Raw genomic sequence first — 27,797 nt, 5'->3', positions numbered from 1 at the left:
CTTTGGATTCGCACCAGTATAGGTATTTCCGCCATATTTTATGGTAAATCCTTCTGGTAACAGGCTTCCTAGCCTGAATCAGGGTATCAATAACCGACTCAGAAAAACCACGTTTTGATAAAATCAAGCGTTCAATTTCCAAGCAGTCAGCTTCAGAGAAGTTAGATTTTGATGTTTGAATGGACCCTGTATCAGAAGGTCCTGTCTTAGAGGTAGAGACCAAGGCGGACAGGATGACATGTCCACTAGATCTGCATACCAAGTCCTGCGTGGCCAAGCAGGTGCTATTAGAATTACTGATGCTCTCTCCTGTTTGATTTTGGCAATCAATCGAGGAAGCAGCGGGAAGGGTGGAAACACATAAGCCATCCTGAAGTTCCAAGGTGCTGTCAAAGCATCTATCAGAACTGCTCCCGGATCCCTGGATCTGGACCCGTAGCGAGGAAGTTTGGCGTTCTGGCGAGACGCCATGAGATCTATCTCTGGTTTGCCCCAACGTCGAAGTATTTGGGCAAAGACCTCCGGATGAAGTTCCCACTCCCCCGGATGAAGAGTCTGGCGACTCAAGAAATCCGCCTCCCAGTTCTCCACTCCCGGGATGTGGATTGCTGACAGGTGGCAAGAGTGAGACTCTGCCCAGCGAATTATCTTTGATACTTCCATCATTGCTAGGGAGCTTCTTGTCCCTCCCTGATGGTTGATGTAAGCTACAGTCGTGATGTTGTCCGACTGAAACCTGATGAACCCCCGAGTTATTAACTGGGGCCAAGCCAGAAGGGCATTGAGAACTGCTCTCAATTCCAGAATGTTTATTGGAAGGAGACTCTCCTCCTGATTCCATAGTCCCTGAGCCTTCAGAGAATTCCAGACAGCGCCCCAACCTAGTAGGCTGGCGTCTGTTGTTACAATTGTCCAGTCTGGCCTGCTGAATGGCATTCCCCTGGACAGGTGTGGCCGATGAAGCCACCATAGAAGAGAATTTCTGGTCTCTTGATTCAGATTCAGAGTAGGGGACAAATCTGAGTAATCCCCATTCCACTGACTTAGCATGCATAATTGCAGCGGTCTGAGGTGTAGGCGTGCAAAAGGTACTATGTCCATTGCCGCTACCATTAAGCCGATCACCTCCATGCATTGAGCTACTGACGGGTGTTGAATGGAATGAAGGACGCGGCATGCATTTTGAAGTTTTGTTAACCTGTCTTCTGTCAGGTAAATCTTCATTTCTACAGAATCTATAAGAGTCCCCAAGAATGGAACTCTTGTGAGAGGAAAGAGAGAACTCTTCTTTTCGTTCACTTTCCATCCATGCGACCTTAGAAATGCCAGAACTAACTCTGTATGAGACTTGGCAGTTTGAAAGCTTGAAGCTTGTATTAGAATGTCGTCTAGGTACGGAGCTACCGAAATCCCTCGCGGTCTTAGTACCGCTAGAAGGGCACCCAGAACCTTTGTGAAGATTCTTGGAGCCGTAGCCAATCCGAATGGAAGAGCTACAAACTGGTAGTGCCTGTCTAAGAAGGCAAACCTTAGATACCGGTGATGATCTTTGTGGATCGGTATGTGAAGGTAAGCATCCTTTAAATCCACTGTGGTCATGTACTGACCCTCTTGGATCATGGGTAAGATTGTCCGAATAGTTTCCATTTTGAACGATGGAACTCTTAGGAATTTGTTTAGAGTCTTTAAATCTAAGATTGGCCTGAAAGTTCCCTCTTTTTTGGGAACCACAAACAGGTTTGAGTAGAACCCTTGTCCTTGTTCCGACCACGGAACCGGATGGATCACTCCCATTGTTAACAGATCTTGTACGCAGCGTAGAAACGCTTCTTTCTTTATCTGGTTTGTTGACAACCTTGACAGATGAAATCTCCCTCTTGGGGGAGATAATTTGAAGTCTAGAAGGTATCCCTGAGATATGATCTCTAGTGCCCAGGGATCCTGAACATCTCTTGCCCAGGCCTGGGTGAAGAGAGAGAGTCTGCCCCCTACTAGATCCGGTCCCGGATCGGGGGCTCTCGGTTCATGCTGTCTTTGGGGCAGCAGCAGGTTTCCTGGCCTGCTTGCTTTTGTTCCAGGACTGGTTAGGCTTCCAGCCTTGCCTGTAACGAGCAACAGCTCCTTCCTGTTTTGGTGCAGTGGAGGTTGATGCTGCTCCTGTTTTGAAATCCCGAAAGGGACGAAAATTAGACTGTCTAGCCTTAGCTTTGGCCTTGTCTTGAGGTAGGGCGTGGCCCTTACCTCCCGTAATGTCAGCGATAATTTCTTTCAAACCGGGCCCGAATAAGGACTGCCCCTTGAAAGGTATATTAAGTAATTTGGACTTAGAAGTAACATCAGCTGACCAGGATTTTAGCCACAGTGCCCTGCGTGCCTGTATGGCGAATCCTGAGTTCTTAGCCGTAAGTTTGGTTAAATGTACTACGGCCTCCGAAATGAAAGAATTAGCTAGTTTAAGGACTCTAAGCCTGTCCGTAATGTCGTCTAGCGTAGAGGAACTAAGGTTCTCTTCAAGCGACTCAATCCAAAATGCTGCCGCAGCCGTAATCGGCGCGATACATGCAAGGGGTTGTAATATAAAACCTTGTTGAACAAACATTTTCTTAAGGTAACCCTCTAATTTTTTATCCATTGGATCTGAGAAAGCACAGCTATCCTCCACCGGGATAGTGGTACGCTTAGCTAAAGTAGAAACTGCTCCCTCCACCTTGGGGACCGTTTGCCATAAGTCCCGAGTGGTGGCGTCTATTGGAAACATCTTTCTAAATATTGGAGGGGGTGAGAACGGCACACCGGGTCTATCCCACTCCTTAGTAACAATTTCAGTTAGTCTCTTAGGTATAGGAAAAACGTCAGTACTCGCCGGTACCGCAAAGTATTTATCCAACCTACACAGTTTCTCTGGTATTGCAACAGTGTTACAATCGTTGAGAGCTGCTAAGACCTCCCCTAGTAGTACACGGAGGTTCTCCAATTTAAATTTAAAATTTGAAATATCTGAGTCCAATCTGTTTGGATCAGAACCGTCACCCACAGAATGAAGCTCTCCGTCCTCATGCTCTGCGAGCTGTGACGCAGTATCAGACATGGCCCTAGCATTGTCAGCGCACTCTGTTCTCACCCCAGAGTGATCACGCTTGCCTCTTAGTTCAGGTAATTTAGACAAAACTTCAGTCATAACAGTAGCCATATCTTGTAATGTTATCTGTAATGGCCGCCCAGATGTACTAGGCGCCAAAATATCACGCACCTCCCGGGCGGGAGATGCAGGTACTGTCGCGTGAGGCGAGTTAGTCGGCATAACTCTCCCCTCGCTGTTTGGTGAAATTTGTTCACATTGTACAGATTGACTTTTATTTAAAGTAGCATCAATACAGTTAGTACATAAATTTCTATTGGGCTCCACCTTGGCATTGGAACAAATGACACAGATATCTTCCTCTGAGTCAGACATGTTTAACACACTAGCAAAAAAACTTACAACTTGGTTATAATCTTTTTTAGCAAAAAAACGCACTGTGCCTCAAAGAGGTACTAACGATTAAATGACAGTTGAAATAATGAACTGAAAAACAGTTATTGCATCAAACTTTAAAACAACACAACTTTTAGCAAAGGTTTGTTCCCATTAGTAAAAAACAACACTAATTAAATTTGTACATAAGAAAACAAAACAACGTTTTTTATACACAGTCACTATAAGAATTCTCACAGCTCTGCTGAGAGAATTTACCTCCCTTCAAAGAAGTTTGAAGACCCCTGAGATCTGTCAGAGATGAACCGGATCATGCAGGAAATATAAAAGTAGCTGACTGGAATTTTTTGATGCGTAGCAAAGAGCGCCAAAAACGGCCCCTCCCTCTCCCACACAGCAGTGAAGAGAAACGAAACTGTCACAATTAAAGCAAAAAACTGCCAAGTGGAAAATAATGCCCAAATATTTATTCACACAGTACCTCAGCAATGTAAACGATTCTACATTCCAGCAAAAACGTTTAACATGAGAATAGTTATTAAAAGGATTAGTGACCTTTAACACAGTAGTTCCGGTGAAATACCATCCCCAGAATACTGAAGTGTATACATACATGTCATTTTAACGGTATGGCAGGCTTTTCTCATCAATTCCATTCAGAAAATAAAAACTGCCACATACCTCAATGCAGATTCATCTGCCCACTGTCCCCTGATCTGAAGCCTTTACCTCCCTCAGATGGTCGAGAACAGCAATATGATCTTAACGACTCCGGTTAAAATCATAGTAAAAAATCTCTGTCAGATTCTTCCTCAAACTCTGCCAGAGAAGTAATAACACGCTCCGGTGCTATTTTAAAATAACAAACTTTTGATTGAAGTCATAAAAACTAAGTATAATCACCATAGTCCTCTCACACATCCTATCTAGTCGTTGGGTGCAAGAGAATGACTGGGACTGACGTAGAGGGGAGGAGCTATATGCAGCTCTGCTGGGTGAATCCTCTTGCATTTCCTGTTGGGGAGGAGTTATATCCCAGAAGTAATGATGACCCGTGGACTGATCACACATAACAGAAGAAATATACACACCGCAATTGTATGCGGCTCCGTATATATGTGATCGCTACATTTGCGAAAAATTGGTGATGCCGCATATGTAATCTTGCCCATAGTGTTAGGCGTCTGCATTCAGATCACTCGTGATGATCCGAATGTGTAAAAAGGTGACAACTCGTGGCATTTGGCTCTTTTCGGAGACTGATTTCTTCTTGTGAAAGTGCAACACACTAAGATCTGGATTTGCACAGAAGGAATCTAGCTCAGAAAAGAACCAAATGCCATGAGTAGCCGCTTTCTTCAGCATTCAAATCATTACAAATCCCCATGCCTAGGTATAATTGTTGGGTAATTGATTTTGCTTAATTTTATTAGTGTAAAAGTTCTTATTATTAATTTTGAAACGTTAACTGATTGAGCAGATAGCGTTTCTATCTGTTTAGTGACATTACTTTATAATGCCAACCAACATGATGGAAGTAATGTCAGTTTATTTTGCTCATCCGCACAACTTTTTGGGGTTCTCAATAATAAAGTTAAAAAAAAGATGTATGGGGTTTGGTCCCGTAAATTTGTTGTTAAAGGGACACTAAACCCAAATTTTATCTTTAATGATTCAGATAGAGTATGCAATTTTAAGCAACTTTCTAATTTACTTCTATTATCATTTTTTCTTTGTTCTCTTGCTATCTTTATTTTAAAAGCAGGAATGTGATGCATAGGAGCCGGCCCATTTTTGGTTGAGAACCTGGGTTATGCTTGATTATTGGTGGGTAAATGTAAGCCTCCAATAGCAAGCGCTATCCATTGTGCTGAACCTAAAATGGTCTGGCTGCTAAGATTAACATTCCTGCTTTCAAAATAAAGATAGCAAGAGAACAAATAAAACATTGATAATAGGAGTAAATTAGAAAGTTGCTTAAAATGTCATGCTCTATCTGAATCATTAAATAAAAAAATTGGTTCAGTGTCCCTTTAAGTACCAGGAATTTGGACTGTAATCAAGAACGCAATGTTGACGAGACATAAAACACAATTTTTTTCTTTCATTAATCAGATAGAAATAAATTGAAAAGTTATTTAAAACTCCATGCTCTATTATCAAATTTGTTTTGTTCTCTTTGTAAAAAGTATACTTAGGCAGGCTCAGAAGCTGCTGATTGGTTGCTTCACATATATGCCTCTTGTAATTGGATTTAAGCTAGCTCTCAGTAGTGCGTTACTGCTCCTTCATCAAAGGATACTAAGAGAATGAAGCAAATTTTGATAATATAAGTAGATTGGAAAGTTGTTTAAAATACTATGATCTATTTGAATTATGAAAGAAAAAAATGGGGTTTTATGTCCCTTTAAGTATAGGATAATTTTTCACTGATACAATAATTAAAAATCTGCTCCCAATAAGCAATAAAATAGCTGACTGTGATTTTTGTCAACATCAAAAAGGTCTCATCTGCAGCTCTTAAAGGGACATTAAACTGCTGGTTACAAATACAGTAGGATGGTTACTATTCACCATGCTAATATTTTCCTCCTATACCTGCAGCTCTCTTTAAAGCCATTCTCTTATTTTAACTCATTACAGGATCCAGTTGGTAAAAGCTCTGCATTTTATACTGGCTGTCGACATCTGGCAGCTCAGGTATTGTTGCACCCTGTGATAGGAGCAGTGCACTGTCAACAATCTGCTTTTTGACAGCAGTACCTTGCACTTCAGTTTAGCTCACATAATAGAGAGCAGAAGTGTTACTAGACATGTGCGATTCGGTTCGGTTTGGAAATTTGGAAAATTCGGCAAATTCGGAGATTCGGATCGAACCGAATCTCCGAATTAAAATAGTGCCGAATCTACCGAATAAATCCGAATTACTTCGGATTTATTTGGTAGATTCGGATGGCCATGGATTACACTAGTATTGTACAGTATATTAGGTTATATCATTCTGCTATGGGTTACACCTAATGTACAGTACATAATACTAGTCTAATCCCACCTAACACTTACCGAAATTCCGAATTTCCGAACCGAATCGAACCGAATCCAGACGAATTTATTCGAATCCGAATGAATCCGAAACAAATCCGAACCGAATTTATTCGAATCCGAATGAATCTGAAACAAATCCGAACCGAATTGATTCAAATTTTTCCGAATTCGAATCGCTCCGAACCGAAATTCGAAAAAATCCGAATCGATCCGAACCGAACCAAATTTTTTCGCCATGCACATGTCTGTTACATTTTTGAAAGTTTTTTTTGCACAGTTTAGAAGTTACATTACAAATATAAGCTCCATGATGGTGATGCCCAGTGTGATGATGCAGAGCAACACTAACTAATACTTGTAAGGGGTTAAAATAAGAGAACGGCTTTGAAAACAGCTGCAGGCACAGGAGGAACAACCATAGTATTGTGAGTAGTAACCATTCTATTGTAGTTGTACCCAGTTTAATGTCCCTTTAAGGTGCTGATAATTATCAAACAACCGATTTTAATCAGCCCCATTATCCCCAGTGTCTAATGGGTATTTGTTTAATAATAAAATGTTCTAGCAAATTAGAGTATTTTACTTTTAGACTAAAAATTCACTTTAAAGTATTTATACAAATTAAATTTCTCCTCATCCCCTATGGCTTTTAATATGACACCAGTCTTCCCTTAGTGCAGAAATACAGGCATTTTATAAAGTGTATAGTGATCCATGACTTTCCCACAGAGTGCATCTACTTAATATTAGACGGATAGCTTGGGAGCTCTTCTGCTTGGCTTTTCCTCACATCAGATGTGCTAATATCAGATTCCCATTGCTGCAGCTAGGAAATGCCAGCTGCTCATCAGTACTCACGTTATGAATGAACAGGGGACCGTTTCACAGTCATACAAACAGGGGCATTCTGTGGCACACAAAAAAACAGGACATAGTCTTACTGCACCTGCAACTAGAATGGATAATGGTGTGGACATTCAGATACTTTTTCCCTCCTTAAAATATAAAATACCACATAAAGTAAATATTTCTATCTATTGGTCTATCTGTCTGTCAACTATCTATCTCTATCTATCAAAATATTTATCTATCTCTCTGTCTATCATCTAGCTATCTAATTTATATATATCTATATATTTATCAATCATCTATATATCTGTCTGTCTATCTATCTAGCTACTGTATCTCTGTCTGTCTGTCATCTATCCTTTCTATACTATTAATCTACTGTCTGTCTGCTTTCTAGGTATAATTTCAATCTCTCTGTCTATTATAATTTTTCAAACCATACTCTATTCTCAGGATTAAAATAATGCTTGATTATATTAATCATGTAATTAATAACTAATTACATGATTAACTGGGCATAAAATATTGTACAAATATATATTTTACAATATAATTTTTTATGTGAATCAAATTATGTTCTAAGTATTTTTAAATAGATATTCCTATATATATATCTGTACATATCTATACCTATAAATAATTATATATATATATATATATATATATATATATATATATATATATATATATATATACTGTACATACAGAGAGAATCACACTCACAGGAACGAACAACCAGCTCAATAACATTGTTAGCCTGTTCTATGGCGAATAACCACCTGGGTGCAGCTTTACCACAATACCATCAGAGATATATATATATATATATATATATATATATATATATATATATAAATATGTATTTATGAATAAATAGAACATATTCTGCTATGTGAAGAACATTGTAATGTGAAATATTAATATTTACTTGTTGAGTTAGCGCACTTGAGAATATGTGATTGGGTTTGTTCGAGAGTAGAGTGTTTTTTTCCACTTTTTTTTTCTCCATTGACTTCTATGGGGGAATATGTTAATGCGGTTGCGATATTCTAACTTCAGCTTTTTGTGCACATTGGATTAGCGCGCAAGGGAAAACAGTTTACTCTCAACTTGTAATATGAGTGCAACCCGATGTGCAAAAAGCTTACTTCTAGCGCAGTTAGTTAAATACCACTCCACTTGTAATCTGGCCCACAATGGGTTAAAATAAGAGATCAGCTTTAAAGAGAGCTTCAGACACAGGGGGAAACAACAACAGCATGAGTAATTGTATCAATCAGTGTGATGTCCCTTTAAATCCACTCCTTAATTACACATAAAGGATTTTACTCAGAACATATGGTCAGTTTCAGGTCAAAAGGTCTCCAACTTTGAACCTTCAAGTCAAACATCTTTAAAGAATCTGACCTAGAGTGTATCCCTACTCTGTTTTAATGAATGTGTTTTCAAGTTTTAAAACCAGAGAACAATAAAAGTATTTCCTTCTCTTAATACCAGGAAGTACAGCCATCCTAGCTAGTTAAAGAGACAGTTAAAGAGACAGTGTAGGCAATGAAAAGTGTAAAAATATTTTTGTATGAAGAAAAATACAAGTGAACAAAAAGAAAATGCTCTAATGTGTTACATTATTTCATTTATCGCACTATTGCTTGCATGTAATTAACCCCTGCAAAGAGATAAACACATAGGTTTTAGAACTACAACAATGCACTTGGGAGCTAGCTGCTTATTGGTGGCTACATTATTATGCCTCTTGTCATTGGCTCACTAGATGTGTTCAGCTAGCTCCCAGTAGTGCATTGTTGCTCTGGAACATTTAATATCCATGCTTTCAATAAGAACTGCAATACTCCTTAAAATGCCCTGTATATGTAGAACAAAAAAATGCCCTCAACATTTATTTAACCATTTGTACTTCTCACACCTTGTAGATTGTAAGCTCTTTAGAGCAGGGTGCAGGATTGGCATGGAGTGATGAATTAGGCTTCCTTATGTAACAGTCTGATGGAAGAATCAGGGTTTGGGGGTTGCCAAGATAATTTCCATTGTATACTGGGAAATTAGGTGCAAGAGGGATAATGGTTTGGAGCAGTTTTTAAGGGTTTGGACTATGCACCTTAGTTCCAGTTAATGGTAATTTGAATGCTACAGGATGCAAAGACAGTTTCGACAACTGGGTGCTTTTGTGGTAACAGTTTGATGAAGTTTGTTCCAGCATGTGTTTTATAAGAGCGTATGTGTTTTATAAGAGCGTGTGTGTGTTATATAAGAGCAGCATGTGTTTTATAAGAGCGTATGTGTTTTATAAGAGCGTATGTGTTTTATAAGAGCGTGTGTGTGTTATATAAGAGCAGCATGTGTTTTATAAGAGCGTATGTGTTTTATAAGAGCGTGTGTGTGTTTTATAAGAGCGTGTGTGTGTTATATAAGAGCAGCATGTGTTTTATAAGAGCGTATGTGTTTTATAAGAGCGTGTGTGTGTTATATAAGAGCAGCATGTGTTTTATAAGAGCGTATGTGTTTTATAAGAGCGTATGTGTGTTTTATAAGAGCGTGTGTGTGTTATATAAGAGCAGCATGTGTTTTATAAGAGCGTATGTGTTTTATAAGAGCGTATGTGTGTTTTATAAGAGCGTGTGTGTGTTATATAAGAGCAGCATGTGTTTTATAAGAGCGTATGTGTTTTATAAGAGCGTATGTGTGTTTTATAAGAGCGTGTGTGTGTTATATAAGAGCAGCATGTGTTTTATAAGAGCGTATGTGTTTTATAAGAGCGTATGTGTGTTTTATAAGAGCGTGTGTGTGTTATATAAGAGCGTGTGTGTGTTATATAAGAGCGTGTGTGTTATATAAGAGCGTGTGTTTTATAAGACATGGACTGACGAGTGTGGTGTAGGGGAATTTAAGTGGCCTGAACCGAGCCGTGACCTCAACCCCATAGAACACATTTGGCTGAATGGATATAAATTCCCACAGATACACTCCAAAATCTTGTAGAAAGCCTTTCCAGAAGAGTTGTGGCTCTTATAGCCGCAAATGGCAAATGGGGGGAGGTCAATCCCCATATCAATGCCCATGGTTTTGGAAAGGAATGTGCAACAAGCTCATACAGGTGTCATGGTGTGGTGTCTACATACTTTTGGCGATATCTAGTACCTATCTATACATTTTTGCCATAGTTTTATTTTCAAATGTGTTATTAATAGTAATGGAACTAAGAGTGTGCAAGTGTGTGTGTGTGTAGGGGGGTGCTATCACTATTTTAGCACCTCAATTTTTCAAAGGTGTCCATATCCAAAGATTTAAAAGGCAGTACATTATATACATATCTTTTTTTTTTTAATTGGGATGAGAAGAGGTTATGAACATTAAACTCAAAACACTATCCCTCATAAATAAATTAATTAAATTACTGAAAAAGAAATGCAATATTTATTCATTATTTTATTTGTTTTTGCTTTACAAATAAAATACATGCTTTACATTTTTTTATGTGTTTTCCCATGTTCCCTAGTGAGGCCAAAATTAAGATTCTCTAACCTACATATTATTATTATTATCAGTTATTAGCGACAACAGTTTCCCCGTACTGCAAAATGCTGAAAAAATGCTGAAAACTGGCTGAACCAGCTACATGTTACATTGTAATTGCTTAGAGCAGTGCATATACTCATTTACTACAACTGGTCAGAACTGAGGAAGAAATTACTTTTGCAATTCAGTACTTAATAGTTGAAATATAGCATGTGTGTGTGTATATATATTGGCTTGAGAAACCTTCTCCTTGATTTTCTTCTGCTAGAGGGAAGCCTGGAAGGTAATAAGGTAATAAGCACCTACTACAGTTGACCATTTGTATCCTGCACCTTGGTGATGTGCTGACCCTGTGTGTTTTATATATATATATATATATATATATATATATAAATAAAATGTGTTGAATTTGATTATTTACGTAATTAAAAACATTTGCACATAGTTATGTAGCAAGTTTCGACGGAAACACCATGGTATTGAAACACCATGCCTGTTAAGAGAGCTGCCAGTGGTGTGTATTGTGTCAATGAAGACGTAATTTGTGTCACACAAGCCACTGCTGACTCTGAGAAAGGGTGATGTTTGAATACTGGCGCACGTGCCCTCACAGCATATGTGTGTATACCACTGTAAACCAGTAATAACTTTTACTAGAGGCATTTTGCTAAGTATTTCAAATCTGACCTTTCTATCCTTTTAAAGGTACGTTACCCATATGCTAAATCAATTGAAAATGATGCATCATATCTGTAAAATATCAAATTAACGTCTCTACGTAAAAAGAAAGATATTTTACCTCCAAATTTCCTCAGTAGCCACATTGCATTTTAAAAGGACTTTAAGCAACCAATCAGAAGTTTACTATGAAATCTTGGTGAAATCTTAAGAGATTATGCACTGATGATGCTATTTGGCTATTCATTTTTTCACCATTCAGATGGCAGTACATATGGTAGCTGAAGATGACTGCTCATATAGCACTTACTCTGGTGAAATGATTTTAGTTTTAAAGTGAAGGTCAATTTTGATGAATTTGTGCTCGGTTTTTAATAATCCTATTAAAAACAAGGGCACTTTAATTCATTAAAATTGATATTTCACTTGTTTTCTTCAAAAACGTACCTTTTAGTCCTGACAGCCGCTGCAGCGCTTTCTCCGCCCATCGCAAGCCCTCTTCGCGGGTCCAAAATAACGAGTCCGGCTTCCTCCAATCACGGCGTTGCCTCAGGCCATGATCCCCCGGGGGAAAGCTGTGATTGGAGGAAGCCGGATTAGTCATTTCTGACGTAAGAAGAGGCTTCCAATGGCCGGGGGAATCGCTGCAGCGGCTGTCAGGATTAAAAGGTAAGTTTTAAAAGAAAACAAGTGAAATGTCAATTTTGATGAATTAAAGTGCCCTTGTTTTTAAAAGGATTATTAAAAAAACGGGCACTAATTAATCAAAATTGACCTTCACTTTAAATAATAAAAAAAAACATATATACATCATAAAATGTTTTATTTCCCACAGTTGCATAAAGGATAGATAAGAATTAATGTTGAGTAACATGTCACTTTAAAGAGTACAACTCTAAGGTCTAGCTTGGTGGAGTAACTGTATAGAAACAGTTTTATAAAACTACTTTGTAGCTTTATTTATTATTTATAACAGCTTAATCTTGAACAAGGTAATACGATTCAGCAGAGTGTACCTACCTAGGAAAGTCCTCGTCCTGCCATTCTTCCTTCACATCCACATCTACATTCTCCATGCGTAGGGTGGCCTCTGTGGTCCCCATCTGTATACAAGGAGGTCACAGGGTATTAGAGTAATCCAGGCACAGAGTGGCAGATGGACCTGGAATGCAGAACAGAACTGTCAGAACTGTTATCAGGGTTCTTCAAACAACAGGTAGCGACTGTGTGTGTGTGTTGTATGAGAGTGTGTGTGTGTGTTATATAAGAGTATGTGTGTGTTATATAAGAGCGTGTGTGTGTTGCATGAGAATGTGTGTGGTGTGCGTTGTATTAGAATGCATTTTTTATTTAATATTTTGTGTTGCATGTTATATAAGAGTGTGTGGTGTGTGTTGTAAGAGTTGTGTGTGTTGTATAAGAGTGGTTTGTGAGTTATTACCTTTTAAAACACTTCCAAGTTTGACTACAATCAGGAATAACCCAAGACAAACAGGATTACTTTAGAGACCATCCTGGAGTCATTTGATGATCATCAAACTACTTTTGAGGTCATTTGCACCTCATCAGACATCATCAGCCTTGTAAAGTCATCAACTAAGGTAAAAGTTTCTGGTTGATGACTTCAGAATGAATAAGCAGATTACCTTACTAATTACTTCACAAGCATGAACAGCCAGTGAATGAATCTAGAGTCCTCTCATTTAAATATTTTGGCCTGTGGGCATATTTTATGATGGCTTCTGATGACTAGTCTGGAGTCATTGATTACTTTAGAATGACTCCAGGATGATCATCCTTTTTGACTAGGGACAATCTTCAGTACTGTTGTAATCATACTGTATTTAATTAAGCATTTTGAACCTATGCAAGATGCTCTATTAAATATAGTATGATTACAACAGGTGCTGAGGATTATGCATGTTTATGATTGAGGGGATAGCAGTCACTCCTGTTCCTCATGCATCACATTCGTGCAAGGTGCTGTACGTGGACTGTATAGTTACTTTTGACTAGGTAAACTATGCACACATTTTATTCACTTTGCCACAAATTTCAGCTATCTTGTATATTACTTCAGAAATTTTCAGACCAAGCATAAAAATAGGGTTGCGAAGATAAGTGGTATCATTGCACTGGGTCTTGGGGAAAAAAGTTTGAAGTACCCCGTGTTAGATGATTGGGACAAGTCTAGTGTTAGACATTTTCAATCCAGTGATATGATCAATAAGTGACTATTCAAATATTTTTTAAATAGTATTTATATTTCTGTGATGACATAGACTGACATCTGTCTTCTTTATTCCTGCCATAGCAAAATATTTCTCAGATTTCTCATTCACATTTAATCCAAAAACATAAAATGAAAGTCATGAAAGTCAAAATTAAAGGGACAGTAAACAAACATAAAATGAAAGTCATGAAAGTCAAAATTAAAGGGACAGTAAACACCTTGTAATTATGAGACATTTCTGTTGTGTTTTTAAAGAATAACATATCAGCCAAGTCTAAACGTTTTAAAAACAAAATAATATCCTTTTTACTGCAATAGTTTGTCGCCAACCCCCTCATCCTAATTTCCCTTATTTCTAAGAGCCAATCTGGGCTTTAGCCTGCTGACTATAAGGATAGTCACAGTCATTAAAGGGGCAGTATACACCAATTTTCATATAACCGCATGTATTAGACACTACTATAAAGAATAATATGCACAGATACTGATTCAAAAATCCAGTATATAACTGTTAAAAACTTACTTAGAAGCTCCCAGTTTAGCACTTTTGATTATGTTGACTGGAACACCCAGTGAAAGCAGAAACTCCCCCCTTCCCCTTCCTCTGCATATGAAAAGACTCTACACAAACAGGAGCAAGCTGGAGTAGGTATACATCAGTATTCTCCTAAAACTTTGGGGCTTGGTTAGGAGTCTCAAAATCAGCACAATGTTATTTAAAAATAAGCAAAACTACAATTACCAAAAACCCCTGTATGGGCTATATAAATGGATCATCTACAAAACATTTATGCAAAGAAAAATCTAGTGTACAATGTCCCTTTAAGTTAGTATAGAGTGAATTATGTTGCAATTGTTATCAGCGAAAGCCAATTAGGGACAGATATAGCTGAGTTTGACTTGAAAAGTCAGCAGGGTGCATTTTCACCTCTAAGAATAAAAAATATCTACAATTTTAAGAGTTCAATTACATGAAAAGAGGGGCAAAGTACATAGTGAAATTATATTGGAAAGTTGTTTTGCTACACATAACTAAACATTTTATATTACATTCTCAAGGTGTTCACTGTCCCTTTAAACTGTCATGATTCAAAAAGAGCATGTAGTTTTATGAGACTTCTCAATTTACTTCTATTATCATAGTATCCTGAGCAGCAATGCACCACTCAGAGCCAGCCAGCTGGTGATTTGTGGGTACACACACATATATGCCTCTTGTCTTTGGCTCACCAGATGTGTTCATCTAGGTCCCAGTAGTATATTGCTGCTCTAGAGATGACTTTAAATCCCTGTTGGAGTATACAAAAAAAGTGCAAAAATAAACAATTTTCTTTATTGCACTTTTATGTCCCTTTAACCCCTTAATGACCACAATGTACCCTGTATGTCACTGGTCGTTAAGTGTTTTTTCAGGACATAATAGCACAAGTCTAGCAAGAACATGCTATTAATGCCCTCCCTCCAGCAGGCTTTGTGGAATAAAGCAGTCTCAACGCTGATGGCAAGACCACGTTATAAAACAATCAAGTCCCAAAAAAAGGCCAGCGACATACAGGGTACGTCGCTGGTCCTTAAGGGGTTAAGCAACTTTGCTCTTCCTTTTATACAGCAATATATCCCCATGTAAATATTTATACTGTTTGATCATTAACTGTTTTTTCTCGGTTGCCATATACATTAAAATCTGTTACAAATTAAAATACCAATATTGTGGTTTTCTAACACAGTTTTTATACCTATCATATTTGTCATTGCTTAATGTACAGATAACTACATATTTTGTTTGATATATATAAAATAGGCATAATTGGAGCATGATTGCATGCAGAAAAAAAATTAATATAAATACAAAAAACACATTAGAATCCAATAGTCAACTAAATAAAGTATAATAATATATAAGGACACATACAGCAACATAAGGAAAAAGAATACACCATAAAAGGTAAAACTGTGCTGGTGTCCAGACAGGTAATACAACAGGTCTTTAAAATTGAACAGACATAAAGAACAGGCACTTATCACTGAAAACCATATAGCAACAGTAATATTAATTTCATGTAATGTCTGCAAATAAAAGATTATACTTTATCTAAAAAATCTATTTTTTTCACAAGTCTATTATGATTTTATACATAAATTAACGGATATGATATAAATATACAATATAATCTACCCCACAGAGGTTTACTAATACATCTGCAGATTTAGTGATCATCTCTTATGTACCTATCATAAAATAAATAACAATGTAAACATTGTCATGAGATTTAACAAACACTGATAACACAAATGTACGGTCATTTAACCCCTTGAGAGAGAGCTGCAATGCAAAGCTATTTGGACATTATCAAGTGTAGAAATCATGACAATTTAGGTCAGAGCAGACTACATAAAAAATCATAAGATTTTTTGATTTTGTCATCATTTTGGCATACATCACTATCATTGGTTCTATCACAAATATTAATGTGTGTAATGTACCTACCGTAAAGAGAGGCTTCAAAGCCTGAAATTATAAATATCATGGAAATTGTCTACACAGGGAGGTCTCTTAGCTCTGCCCTATTCTCTTCAGCAATACAGATGAGGCAAATCCTGTATCCCCAGTTGGTCATCCCTGGCACCCAAACCTTTAATCCATGGTCAATTCTAATCAATTTTTAGACACCAAGCTGCCACCAAAAATGCAAAGATCCTTCATCCCTGGGATTAGTGTTGTGACTTCATAGCAGTGATGCTTCCTTTTGTACAGTAATGTCCAATGCTTGGTATCCAAAGCTCACAGCTGGTACAGGTTTAGCAGCTGATGCACTGACTATTGTGTATGTGCAATGGAGGAGACGGGAAGAAGAGGAGGGGGGGTTGAAATATCCTCCACCAGGTCCTATCCCTCCCTTTTCAGTGTTGTCTTTCCGGATTGGTTGGTAGCTGGCAGCATCTTTGTAAATTGGACAACTCCAGGCAGGCAAAGATAATGGGAGCAAAAAAAAAAAAACAGACTTTAAAGACCACATTGCTATATTAACCTTTGTTTTGCTGCTGCTCTGTGTGGGAGGTGGGTGTTGGGATTAAGCAGAAATAGACAGTGTGGTGAGATGATAATGAGTCATGATGCAACCTGCTAAAATATTTAATTGAAGTATATTTGGAGCAGGATATGTCACAATAGTCATTATCTATGGCACTTTGTTTTGTAATGTGATAACCATTGTACAGAATTGAAGCAAATATCAGAGCTTTATAATTATGCAATAATAATGAACGTCAGTTGCAGCTGTTTATATGCTAGGGTGATATGGATGCTTTTAAGTTCACTCATTTATTATTCACATTTTTTTTTATTAATCCCCCTATTAAAGGGACACTGAACCCAAATTTCTTCTTTCGCGATTCAGATAGAGCATGCAGTTTTAAGCAACTTTCTAATTTACTTCTATTATCAAATTATCAGGGTTTTCCATAGCGCAGTATTACAGGTTGTGTGGTCCGGATAAAATGCTTGCATTACAGCCTATACCAATACGATCCAGTCCACCATCTGAGAGCAGTAGTTATGGATTTTGTGAAACACCCATAAACTATCTAACCAAACCCTAAACCACCACCACCCTCGAAAATATTATATTACATTTATTAACCCCTAATCTGCTGCCCACCCACATCGCGACTATTAAATAAACCTATTAACCCTTAATCCGCCGCCCCGACATTGTCAACACTAAATAAAGCTATTAATCCCTAAACCGCCGCCCCCCCCAGATCGCAAATACTATAATAAATTTATTAACATCTAATCTGCCACCAACCCACATCGCCGACACTAAATAAAGCTATTAACCCCTAAATCGCTAACATTATATAAACCTATTAAAACTCAAACTGCCGCTCCCCGACATCACCGACACTAAATAAAGCTATTAACCCCTAAACCTAACACCCCCCTAAATTTAAATTAAAAAAGTTACAATATATCTATCTTAAAATAAATAAAAACTTACCTGTAAAATAAAAACATAAATAACATTAAACTATAAATTAACATAACATTACTATTCTAATAAAGTATAAAAAAAAAAACTACCAATTAAAAACCTAAATTAAAAATGTAAAAAACCTAATACTATGAAAAAAATTAAAAAAATCTAACATTACAAAAAAATAATAAACACTAAATTATGAAAAATAAAAAACTCTAAGATTACAAACAATAATAAACGAAAATGATCAAAAATAAAAACAATTACACCTAATCAAATAGCCCTATAAAAATAAAATGCCACCCCCAAATAAAAACACCCCCTAACCTACAATAAACTACCAATAGCCCTTAAAAGGGCCTTTTGTAGGGCATTGCTACAGCTTTTACCTGAAAAAAAATACAAAGTCCCCATAACAGTAAAACACCCCTCCCAACCAACCCCCCAAAATAAAAAAAATAAAAAGTCTATACAGTCATATTTGTATGGACATTGCCCTTAAAAGGACATTCCGCTCTTTTACTGCCCTTAAAAGGGCATTCAGCTCTTTTACAAGCACAAAGCCCTAATCTTAAAAATAAAACCACCCCAATTTTTTTTAAAAAAACACTAACCCCATAAAATCTACTCACAGTTCCGAAGTCTGGACATCCATCTCCATCCAGGCGGCGACACTTTTATCCATCTTGGGGACGTCTTTTATCTTCATCCTGGCGGTGCGGAGCGGAGCTATCCTGGATGGCGATGACATCCAGCGCGGAGCGCTCTCTTCATATGATCAGCCAATAGGATTTCAGTTGCTCTAATCCTATTGGCTGATTTGAATTTGAAGAATCAAATCAGCCAATAGGAATGCAAGGTACGCCATTTTGAAATGGGTACCTTGCATTCAACTTCCGTGTATGGCAGTGATCGTATGAAGAGGAATCTCTGCGCAGGATGTCATCGCTGTCCAGGATAGCTCTAGGTGGGTTTTTTTTTTTTTTTTTTAAGATTAGGGTTTTGGGTTTGTTAAAGAGCTGAATGCCCTTTTAAGGGCAATGCCCATACAAATGCCCCTTTAGGGGCAATGGGTGGCTTAGGTTTTTTTAGAATTAGGTTTTTTATTTTGGAGGTTGATTGGGTGGGGGGTTTTATTGTTGGGGGGACTTTGTATTTTATTTACAGGTAAAAGAGCTGCTTAACTTAGGGCAATGCCCTACAAAAGGCCATTTTAAGGGCTATTGGTAGTTTATTGTAGGTTAGGGGGTGTTTTTATTTTGGGGGGCTTTTTAATTTTTTTAGGGCTATTAGATTAGGTGTAATTGATTTTATTTTTGATAATTTCGTTTATTATTTTTTGTAATCTTAGAGTTTTTTATTTTTCGTAATTTAGTGTTTGTTATTTTTTATAATGTTAGATTTTTTATTTTATTTTATAAGAATAGTTATGTTAGGTTAATTTATAGTTTAAACATTTTTTTTTAATTTTATTTTCACAGGTAAATTTTTATTTATTTTAAGATAGTTATATTGTAACTTTTAATTTAAAGTTAGATGGGTGTTAGGTTTAGGGGTTAATAGTTTAATTTAGTGTTCTGCGATGTGGGGGGCCGGTGGTTAAGGGGTTAATAGGTTTATTTTAGTAGTTACAATGTGGGAGGCTGGTGGTTTAGGGGTTAATAGGTTTATTTAGTGTCAGCGATGTCGGGGAGCGGCGGATTAGAGGTTAATCACTTTATTTAGGTGTCGGCGATGTCAGGGGGCGGCTTATTAGGGGTTAATAACTTTTATTAGTGTTTACGATATCGGGGAGTGGCGGATTAGGGGTTAATAAATTGTATTAGTGCCGGCGATGTCGGAAAGCGGTGGATTAGGGGTTAATAACTTTTATTAGTGTCGGCGATGACGGGGGTGGTGGATTAGGGGTGTTTAGACTAGGGTTTTATGTTAGGATGTTAGGTTTAAACATAATTTTCTTTTCCTAATAGAGATCAATGGGGCTGCGCTACGGCGATCTCCATTCCGTGATCGCAGGTGTTAGTTTTTTTCTAACACTTTCTCCCCATTGATGTCTATTGAGAAAGCGTACATGAGCACGTAAACTTAGACCCTTGGCTTTTGTGCGGTATGCAGCTTAAGGCACCATAATGCACAGTACAAGGAGGCTTTTCAGTAACTCGTAATGGCAGCGTTATAGAGACTGCAATAACGCAAATTCTTTGCCGTTATTTTCACACCCTGTTTAGCGCAAAACTCATAATCTAGGTGATTGTAAAGCAATATGAGTAACAGGTTATATTGATGGCCAATTAATTTCATAACACATGAGGGACAGAGATCAGAGATTTTAGAAGGCTTAAAGGGACAGTAAAGTCAAAATGAAACGTTCATGATTCAGATAGATCATGCCATTTTTAACAACTTTCCAATTTACTTCTGTTATAAAATTTGCTCTGTTCTCTTGGAAACTTTTATTGAAGTATAATGCTAGGTAGGCTCATATAAGCTCAGGAGTGTGCACGTGTCATTAGTACTCTATGGCAGCAGTGTCTTGCAACATTATTTGTAGCTTTGTGATACAATGTTGCAAAACACTGCTGCCCTAGAGTACTAAGGACATGTGACGGATACCTTGGCTACCCTGGCTGGGTAGCTCCGCCAAACGGGTCCTGCTTCCTTCCTGCCGACTGAAGCTATGTAGCTGGCAAGTGACCACAGCCTGTAGCCACCCCTGATGCCCGACAGCACCAGTATTCAGGGTCCCACCCTGTGGCAGACTCCGGCTACCCAGACTAGGTAGCTCTGCCAGAGGGTCCTTCCTCTGCCTGGAACAGGCTGCTATGTAGCCCAGGAAAGTGATTTTAGCAGGAGCCCACCCAAATAACTAGACATACTAGCATTCAGGTGAAACAGGAACAGATTTTATTGGAAAACACACACTCCTTTAATACATAAATCTCATCTTGATAAGACACTGGACAATCCCACAATTTTCCCGCCATTACCGCCCCTCCAGACAGACCGGCGCCTCCATAGCAGCCATAGTCCCAGAGAATACCAGGACCCAGGGGTGGGGGTTTCGGGGTGATCCCAGGAGAGCGGCGGTACTTCAGGGTGTCATTTGAAAGCTCTCGGTCCCCAGATGCCACAGTCAAAAAAGCTGCGTGATTCGTTACTAGGGACCAGAGATACAGTCCTTTGAATTTATGGGGGTAGGAGTGTCCAAAACCACCAGTTCCCAAAGGACCTCCCCTCCGGTAATTCCCCCACCTCTTGTCCTCCCTAGGGGCTACCAAGCCCCAAAAGAGCGGAGCTCTGGGGCAAAGGGCCGCTGGAGCAACCAGGGGTAAAGTTAGTGGGTGTCCTGCTGTTCTGTGGCCGACCAGGAGTTCCAGGAGCCCGGGCAGCCTGAGAGGGGTTAGGCGGGTGTCCGTTGTGAGGCAACCGACCGGGAGTTCCAGGAGCCCGACCAGCCTAGGAGGGTTTTTATGGTCAGAGACTAGCTCTTTCAGGACAATTACCAGTGGGTCAAAACAAGCAACAGGAGGCTCCTAGAGATTGCGGTTGCTCAGAGGAGCCCAAAACCGCTGAGAAACAACAGGGGTGAGGTAGTAGGGGGGTAGGGGGTTTAAATAGGGGGTTTAACCCTTGCAGCCCGGTACCCGTGACAACTCCCCCCTTCCAGTTCGGCAGACCCGGCTAGATCCACAGGGTCTAATTGGGGCTGTCGGAGGGGCATTCTACGTCAGTCTGCCGGGAAAGTCCATCAGCATTCCCATTGTTTTTTCCCAGCCTGTACTGAACGTTAAAGTTGAAGGGCTGCAAGGCTAAACTCCACCATAACAGGTGTCCATTGTCTCCTGATACTCTGTTCAGCCACACCAAGGGGTTATGGTCGGTGAGGATAGTGAAATGCCTTTCATGTAGGTACGTTTGCAGCTTCTTGAGTGCCCATACCAGGGCAAGGCATTCCTTTTACACCGCCGTGTAGCCTACCTCTATGGGTAACAGCTTCCTACTGATGTAGGCTACGAGGTGGTCTTGTCTGGGGACAACAGGACCTGTCGGGGGAGTTTCTTACGGGGTTAGGTCAGTCAGGGTTTTGGCGAGGGTACTATAATTGGGGACAAACCTCCAATAATAGCCGGCAGTTCCGAAGAAGGCTAGGACTTGGGTCTTGGTGGAAGGAGTGGGCCAGTTTGCCACTGCCTTGACCTTGGCCGGCTCTGGTCGTTGCTTTCCACAGCCCACTCAGTGGCCCAGATATTGGACTTCCAAATGCAATAAGGTGCACTTGTCTGGTTTCAGGGTTAAGCCAGCGGCTCTAATGCGATCTAGAACGATGCCTAGGTGGATTAAGTGGTCCTCCCAGGTGTTGCTATAGATGGCAATCTCATCTAGGTAGGCACAGGCATAGTCCTGGAGGCCATCTAGGAGGCGGTCAACTATACGCTGGAAGGTAGCTGGGGCATTCTTCATCCCAAACGGCATGACCTTAAACTGCTAGAGGCCGAAGGGGGTGATGAAGGCGGATTTGGGGACCGATTCAGGGGCTAAGGGGATTTGCCAATACCCCTTAAAGAGGTCAAGGGTAGTCAGGAAGTGTCCTCGATCCAGGGCATAGGGTAGGCATCAGTGGTGGTTCTGTCATTGAGTTTACGGTAATCAATGCAGAACCGGGTAGTGCTATCTTTCTTGGGGACCAGCACCACCAGGGATGCCCATGGACTGCTGGATGGTTCAACAACACCAAGGTCCAACATTCCCTGGATCTCCCGGTGCATACTGTCTCTGACAGCTTCAGGTACTTGTACGCTGCCTGTCTCAGGGGAGCCTGTCCCAGGGGGTTTCCACTCGGTGGAGGGCCGCTGTGGTATACCCAGGGACATTGGAAAACATTTCTTGGCGGTCCTCTAGAAACTGCCGGACTTGCTGTCTCTGGCCCACCTCTAACCTCTCGTCGAGGGTTATGTCTCTGACCCCCTGAGCAGTGTTCCCTCTAAGTCCAGATTTTGTGAGCAGGCCAGCACTGAAACTGTTAATTAGTAAACCACACCCTCAGTTAGCAAACACTACACAATGCAGACAGCAAGGTATTAACTGTTTAACTGCTGGGCCGCTAACAAAATCTGGACTTAGAGGGAATACTGCCCCTGGGGGATCTCATTTGGTCCAGGGAGGTCTGGCATGGGAAGGCTCTCAGAGTCATCCACAGCCGGAGCACAGATAGTGGCCACGTCCTTGGGTCGCTCTTCATATGCCTTGAGCATGTTCACATGAAAGGTCCGCTGAACTCGTTCATCTGAACATTTGGCTACAAGGAAGGTGGTGTTATTCAGTTGTTCCACCACCTTGTAGGGTCCCTGCCATGAAGCCTGTAACTTGTACGTTTTGACAGGCTTCAAAGCTAGGACCTTCTGCCCTACTATCAGAATTTGGCTACGAGCATTACGGTCGTACCACCGCTTCCCGTTCCCCTGAGCAGCCTGAAGGTTCGCCCGCACCATGGCAGTGAGGTCCTTCAGCCGGTCTCTGAATTTTAGGACATACTCCACAACGGAGGGTCCTCCCTCCTGTTCAGACCCCTCCCAGTGGGCTCTCAACAATTCTCGGGGTCCCCTGATCTTCCGGCCATACAACAACTCAAAGGGGGAAAAACCAGTAGATTCCTGGGGAACCTCTCTGTAGGCAAATAGGAGGTGCGGCAGGTACCTGTCCCAGTCTTTGTGAGTGGCCGAGAATGTCCGAAGCAACTGCTTCAGGGTCCCGTTGAACCTTTCACAAAGCCCATTGGTCTGGGGGTGATATGGGGCACTGAACAGTGCTTGGATCCCGCACAGTTCCCACAACTTTTGGGTGACCTCGGCGGTGAACTGAGTCCCCCGATCCAAGACCATTTCTTGGGGGAAGCCCACCCTGGTGAATATCTGCAGCAGTGCTTTGGTGACCGTCTCTGCTTGGATATTCATCAGGGGTACTGCCTCTGGATACCTAGTGGCATAGTCTACCACAGTGAGTATGTACTTTTTCCCGGAGGGACTGGGGCGAGATAAGGGCCCTAATATATCTATAGTGACCCTGCTAAAGGGTTCATCAATAATGAGGAGGGAGTTTAAGGGGGGGTTTGGTATGGTCCCCGGTCTTCCCTACTTTCTGGCATACTACACAAGTTCTGCAATAGGCCTTAATCTCTTTTGTGTTTCTTCGCTAGAAAAAGATTTGGTGGGTTCGGGAGGTTGGACCAATACCTTTTCGGTACTACCAGCTGTCGCTTGGGCACTGGCCCTTTCTATGATAGACCTGGTACAGCAAGCCATTCTCCCATTGGAAATACTCTTCCCCTGGGCCTTGGGGGTCGGCCCCTACATGGGCTCGGAAGGGGGCAAGTGTTGGGTTGCTTAGAGTTTCTTGGACAAAGTCGGAGGGGGAGGCCTAGGATAGCGGATGCGGAAGGGGGGTCAGGATAGGATGTCGGGGGGTCAGGGTAGGGCATTGGGGAAGTTCAGGGATGTCGGTGGAAGGTCTTACCTGGGTCCCCAGCTACGGTGTGTTGGCTTGGCATTGGACTTGCCTGTGGGTGGTCATTGGCCAGGAGTCCAGGGGAGTATCCCCCAAAATGGTTGAAACGAGGAGGCCAAAGTAATTTCCCAGTAGGACCTCTGTGGGAAGGCCCTTCATCACACCCACATCGACAGCATGGGCCCCGGCGCCCCAAGCCAGATGGACACGGGCTATGGGGACTCAGACAGTGGTACCTCTGGCCACCCGAACAACAAGGGTCTGCCCAATAGGTGAAGACGGGGAGGCCAGATAGGGCTGAACCATGGTAATGGTGGACCCAGTGTCCCTTAATCCTTGGACCGCCTTCCTATTGATCCAAACAGTCTGGTAGTGGTGCTGACGGTTATCAGAGGCCACCAAGTTAGCTTCCTGTAGGGTGCCGACCTCCTCTTCAGCCTATTCAGGGTAGACCACTGGGGCCAGGTCATACACATAGTGGGCAGCAGCTTGAAAGGTCCAGGCTGGGGTGGTTACCCAGGAGGTGGGCTGGGGGTGTCTTTGCTGGGCTGCTGGATGAGGTCGGTTCTGAGTCAGGCATTCATGCCTCAAATGTCCAGGCTGCCCACAGGTGAAGCATTCTCTGGAGTCCCTGACCCTTGGCGGGGGGCTAAAGACCAGCTGGGCCGAGGGCCTGTTGGGTGCCACCAAGGGCTTGATGGTGGCAGGAGCCGGGCGGAGGGTTGGCTGGGGGTCAGAGGGAACCGGGCGGCGGGCATCTGCATAATGGTCCGCCAGAATAGCCGCCTGTTCTACTGTAGTGGGCTTTCGATCATGGACCCATTCCTTGACCTCGAATGGAACATGGTTGAAAAAATGCTCCAGGAGGAAAATCTGTGCCACTTCTGTTCCAGTGGTGGCTTGACAGCCAGCTAGCCAGGAGGCCATTGACCTAGTGAACTGGTGGGTTCACTCTGTGAAAGGCTGCCCCTCTTGTTTCCGTAGTTTCCGGAATTTGTGCCGATGATCCTCTGGCATGAGTCCATAATGAGCAAGGATACAGTCTTTCACCTTGCCATAGTCTTTCTGGTCATCTGGAGGGGTGGAATGGAAAGCGGCCAAAGCCCGTCCAGACAGCTTGCCAATCAGGACCGATAGTCGGTCGGCGTGGGCATTGAGTCTCAAAAACCTGAAGGTAGCAACCAATATCTTCCTCCTCTTCTTTGTAGGCCCGGAAGACCCCATGGGGTAACTTGGGTGCTCAGGGAGCCTGCACCTTGGAGGTGGAAGAAACACCTCCCACAGACTGGTGAAGCTCCGCTAACCTGAGTTGGGTAACCTCCGATATTATCTATGTGATGACCTCCTGAGGTGGCCGGGTATGATACAGCGCTAGTCGCCACTACACTTCCCTTTGTATGTTGACTGCAGTTGTCCCCGGGGTAGATGCAGTAATAGGTGCCATGCTGGGCGCTGTAGGAGGTTGCTCATGGCCCTGGTCATCATCCGACCCACCGGCTGCCTGGTCACCTTCCAGCATTTCTCGGGTTAGGGCTGGTCTGCTCTTGGGGCCCACAGTCATTCCTCGGGTCTCCATCCGAACTTGTCTTCAAGTGGTGGTTTGAATGTTCCAGGAACTTGGAAGCATCCCACCGCTGCCAGCCAATGTGATGGATACCCCGGCTACCCCGACTGGGTAGCTCCGCCAAACGGGTCCTGCTTCCTCCCTGCCAACTGAAGCTATGTAGCTAGGAAGTGACCACAGCCTGTATCCACCCCTGATGCCTGACAGCACCAGTATTCAGGGTCCCAACCTGTGGCAGACTCCGGCTACCCAGACTAGGTAGCTCGGCCAGAGGGTCCTTCCTCTGCCTGGAACAGGCTGCTATGTAGCCCAGGAAAGTGATTTAAGCAGGAGCCCACCCAAATAACTAGACATACTAGCATTCTGGTGAAACAGGAACAGATTTTATTGGAAAACACACACTCTTTTTATACACAAAGCACATCTTGATAAGACAATGGACAATCCCACAATTTTCCCACCATTCCCGCCCCTCCAGAAAGACCGGCGCCTCCATAGCAGCCTTAGTCCCAAAGAATCCCAGCGGTGGCGGTTTTGGGGTGATCCCGGGGGAGCACTTACAGGATGTCATTTGAAAGCCAGAGATACAGTCAATTGAAGTTATGGGGGTAGGGGTGTCCAAAACCCCAGGTTCCAAAAGGAGCTCCCCTCCGGTAATTCACCCACCTTTTGTCCTCCCTAGGGGCTACCAAGCCCCAAAAGAGCGGAGCTCTGGGGCAAAAGGCCGCTGGAGCGACCAGGGGTAAAGTTAGTGGGTGTCCTGCTGTTCTGTGGCCGGCCGGGAGTTCCAGGAGCCCGGCCAGCCTGAAAAGGGTTAGGTGGGTGTCCGTTGTGAGGCGGCCGACCGGGAGTTCCAGGAGCCCGACCAGCCTAGGAGGGTTTTTCCAGTCAGAGACCAGCTCTTTCAGGACAAGTTCCAATGGGACAAAACAAGCAACAGGAGGCTCCTAGAGATCACGGTTGCTCTGAGGAGCCCAAAACCGCTGAGAAACAACAGGGGTGAGGTAGTAAGGGGTTTAACCCTTGCAGCCCGGTACCCGTGACAGGACACGTGCACACTCCTGAGCTCTTATGAGCCTACCTAGTATTAAACTTCAATAAAAGATACCAAGAGAACAAAGCAAATTTGATAACAGAAGAAAATTGGAAATTTTTTTAAAATTGCATGCTCTATCTGAATCATGAAAGTTTAATTTTGATTTTACTGTCCCTTTAAAAAAGGACATTAAACCCAAAGTTTTTTGGTGTTTTTTAACTTAGTTTGTCTAATTTGCTTTGTTCTCTTGGTATTTTTAGCTCTATTTACACACTTTTTTTTATTATATATATCTATCTATGTTTAGCCATAGGGATAAATAATCCTATTACATCTTTAGTAAAATGTTTAAAGGGACAGTAAAGTCAGAATTAAACATTTATGATTGTAATAGAGCAGGGTTCTTCAAAACCACAGACCATGACCTATTACTGGGTGGCAACATCATGTTCACTGGGTTGCAACTTGTGTGTGTGTTGTATGAGAGTGTCTGCGGTGTGTGTGTTGTATGAGTGTGTGTGTGGTGTGTTGTATGAGTGTGTGTGGTGTGTGTGTTGTATGAGAGTGTGTGTTTGTGTGCTGTGAGTGTGTGTTATATGAGAGTATGTGTGTGTTGTATGAGAGCATGTGTGTGTTGTATGACAGTGTGTTTGTGTTATATGACAGTGTGTGTGGTGTGTTTGCTATATGAGTGTGTGTGTGTGTGTTGTATGAGAGTGTGTGTGGTGTGTGTGTTATATGACAGTGTGTGTGGTGTGTTTGCTATATGAGAGTGTGTGTGTGTGTGTGTTGTATGAGAGTGTGTGTGGTGTGTGTGTTATATGACAGTGTGTGTGGTGTGTTTGTTATATTAGAGTGTGTGTGTGTTTGTTGTATGAGAGTGTGTGTGGTGTGTGTGTTAT

The 27,797-nt window shown here is 41.5% G+C and overlaps 1 protein-coding gene across 1 annotated transcript in view; it reads right to left on the bottom strand.

Annotated features, from left to right (window-relative positions):
- Positions 1–16,438, bottom strand: part of ATCAY (ATCAY kinesin light chain interacting caytaxin) — a 113,203-nt gene extending 96,765 nt beyond the window's left edge. Inside the window, exons 1-2 of the mRNA XM_053703134.1 lie at positions 16,303–16,438; positions 12,602–12,743 (exon numbers count right to left, since the gene is read on the bottom strand). Of these exons, the coding sequence (XP_053559109.1) occupies positions 12,602–12,684 (83 nt within the window). The 5' untranslated portion in view covers positions 12,685–12,743; positions 16,303–16,438. The remainder of the gene's footprint in view (positions 1–12,601; positions 12,744–16,302) is intronic.
- Between the last annotated feature and the right edge of the window lie 11,359 nt (positions 16,439–27,797).

Source organism: Bombina bombina, chromosome 2 (genome assembly GCF_027579735.1).
Source record: "Bombina bombina isolate aBomBom1 chromosome 2, aBomBom1.pri, whole genome shotgun sequence".
In the NCBI taxonomy this organism is placed as follows: Eukaryota; Metazoa; Chordata; class Amphibia; order Anura; family Bombinatoridae; genus Bombina; species Bombina bombina.
Note: the sequence above shows the minus strand (reverse complement) of the source record. Positions and strands in the feature narration are given on the sequence as shown.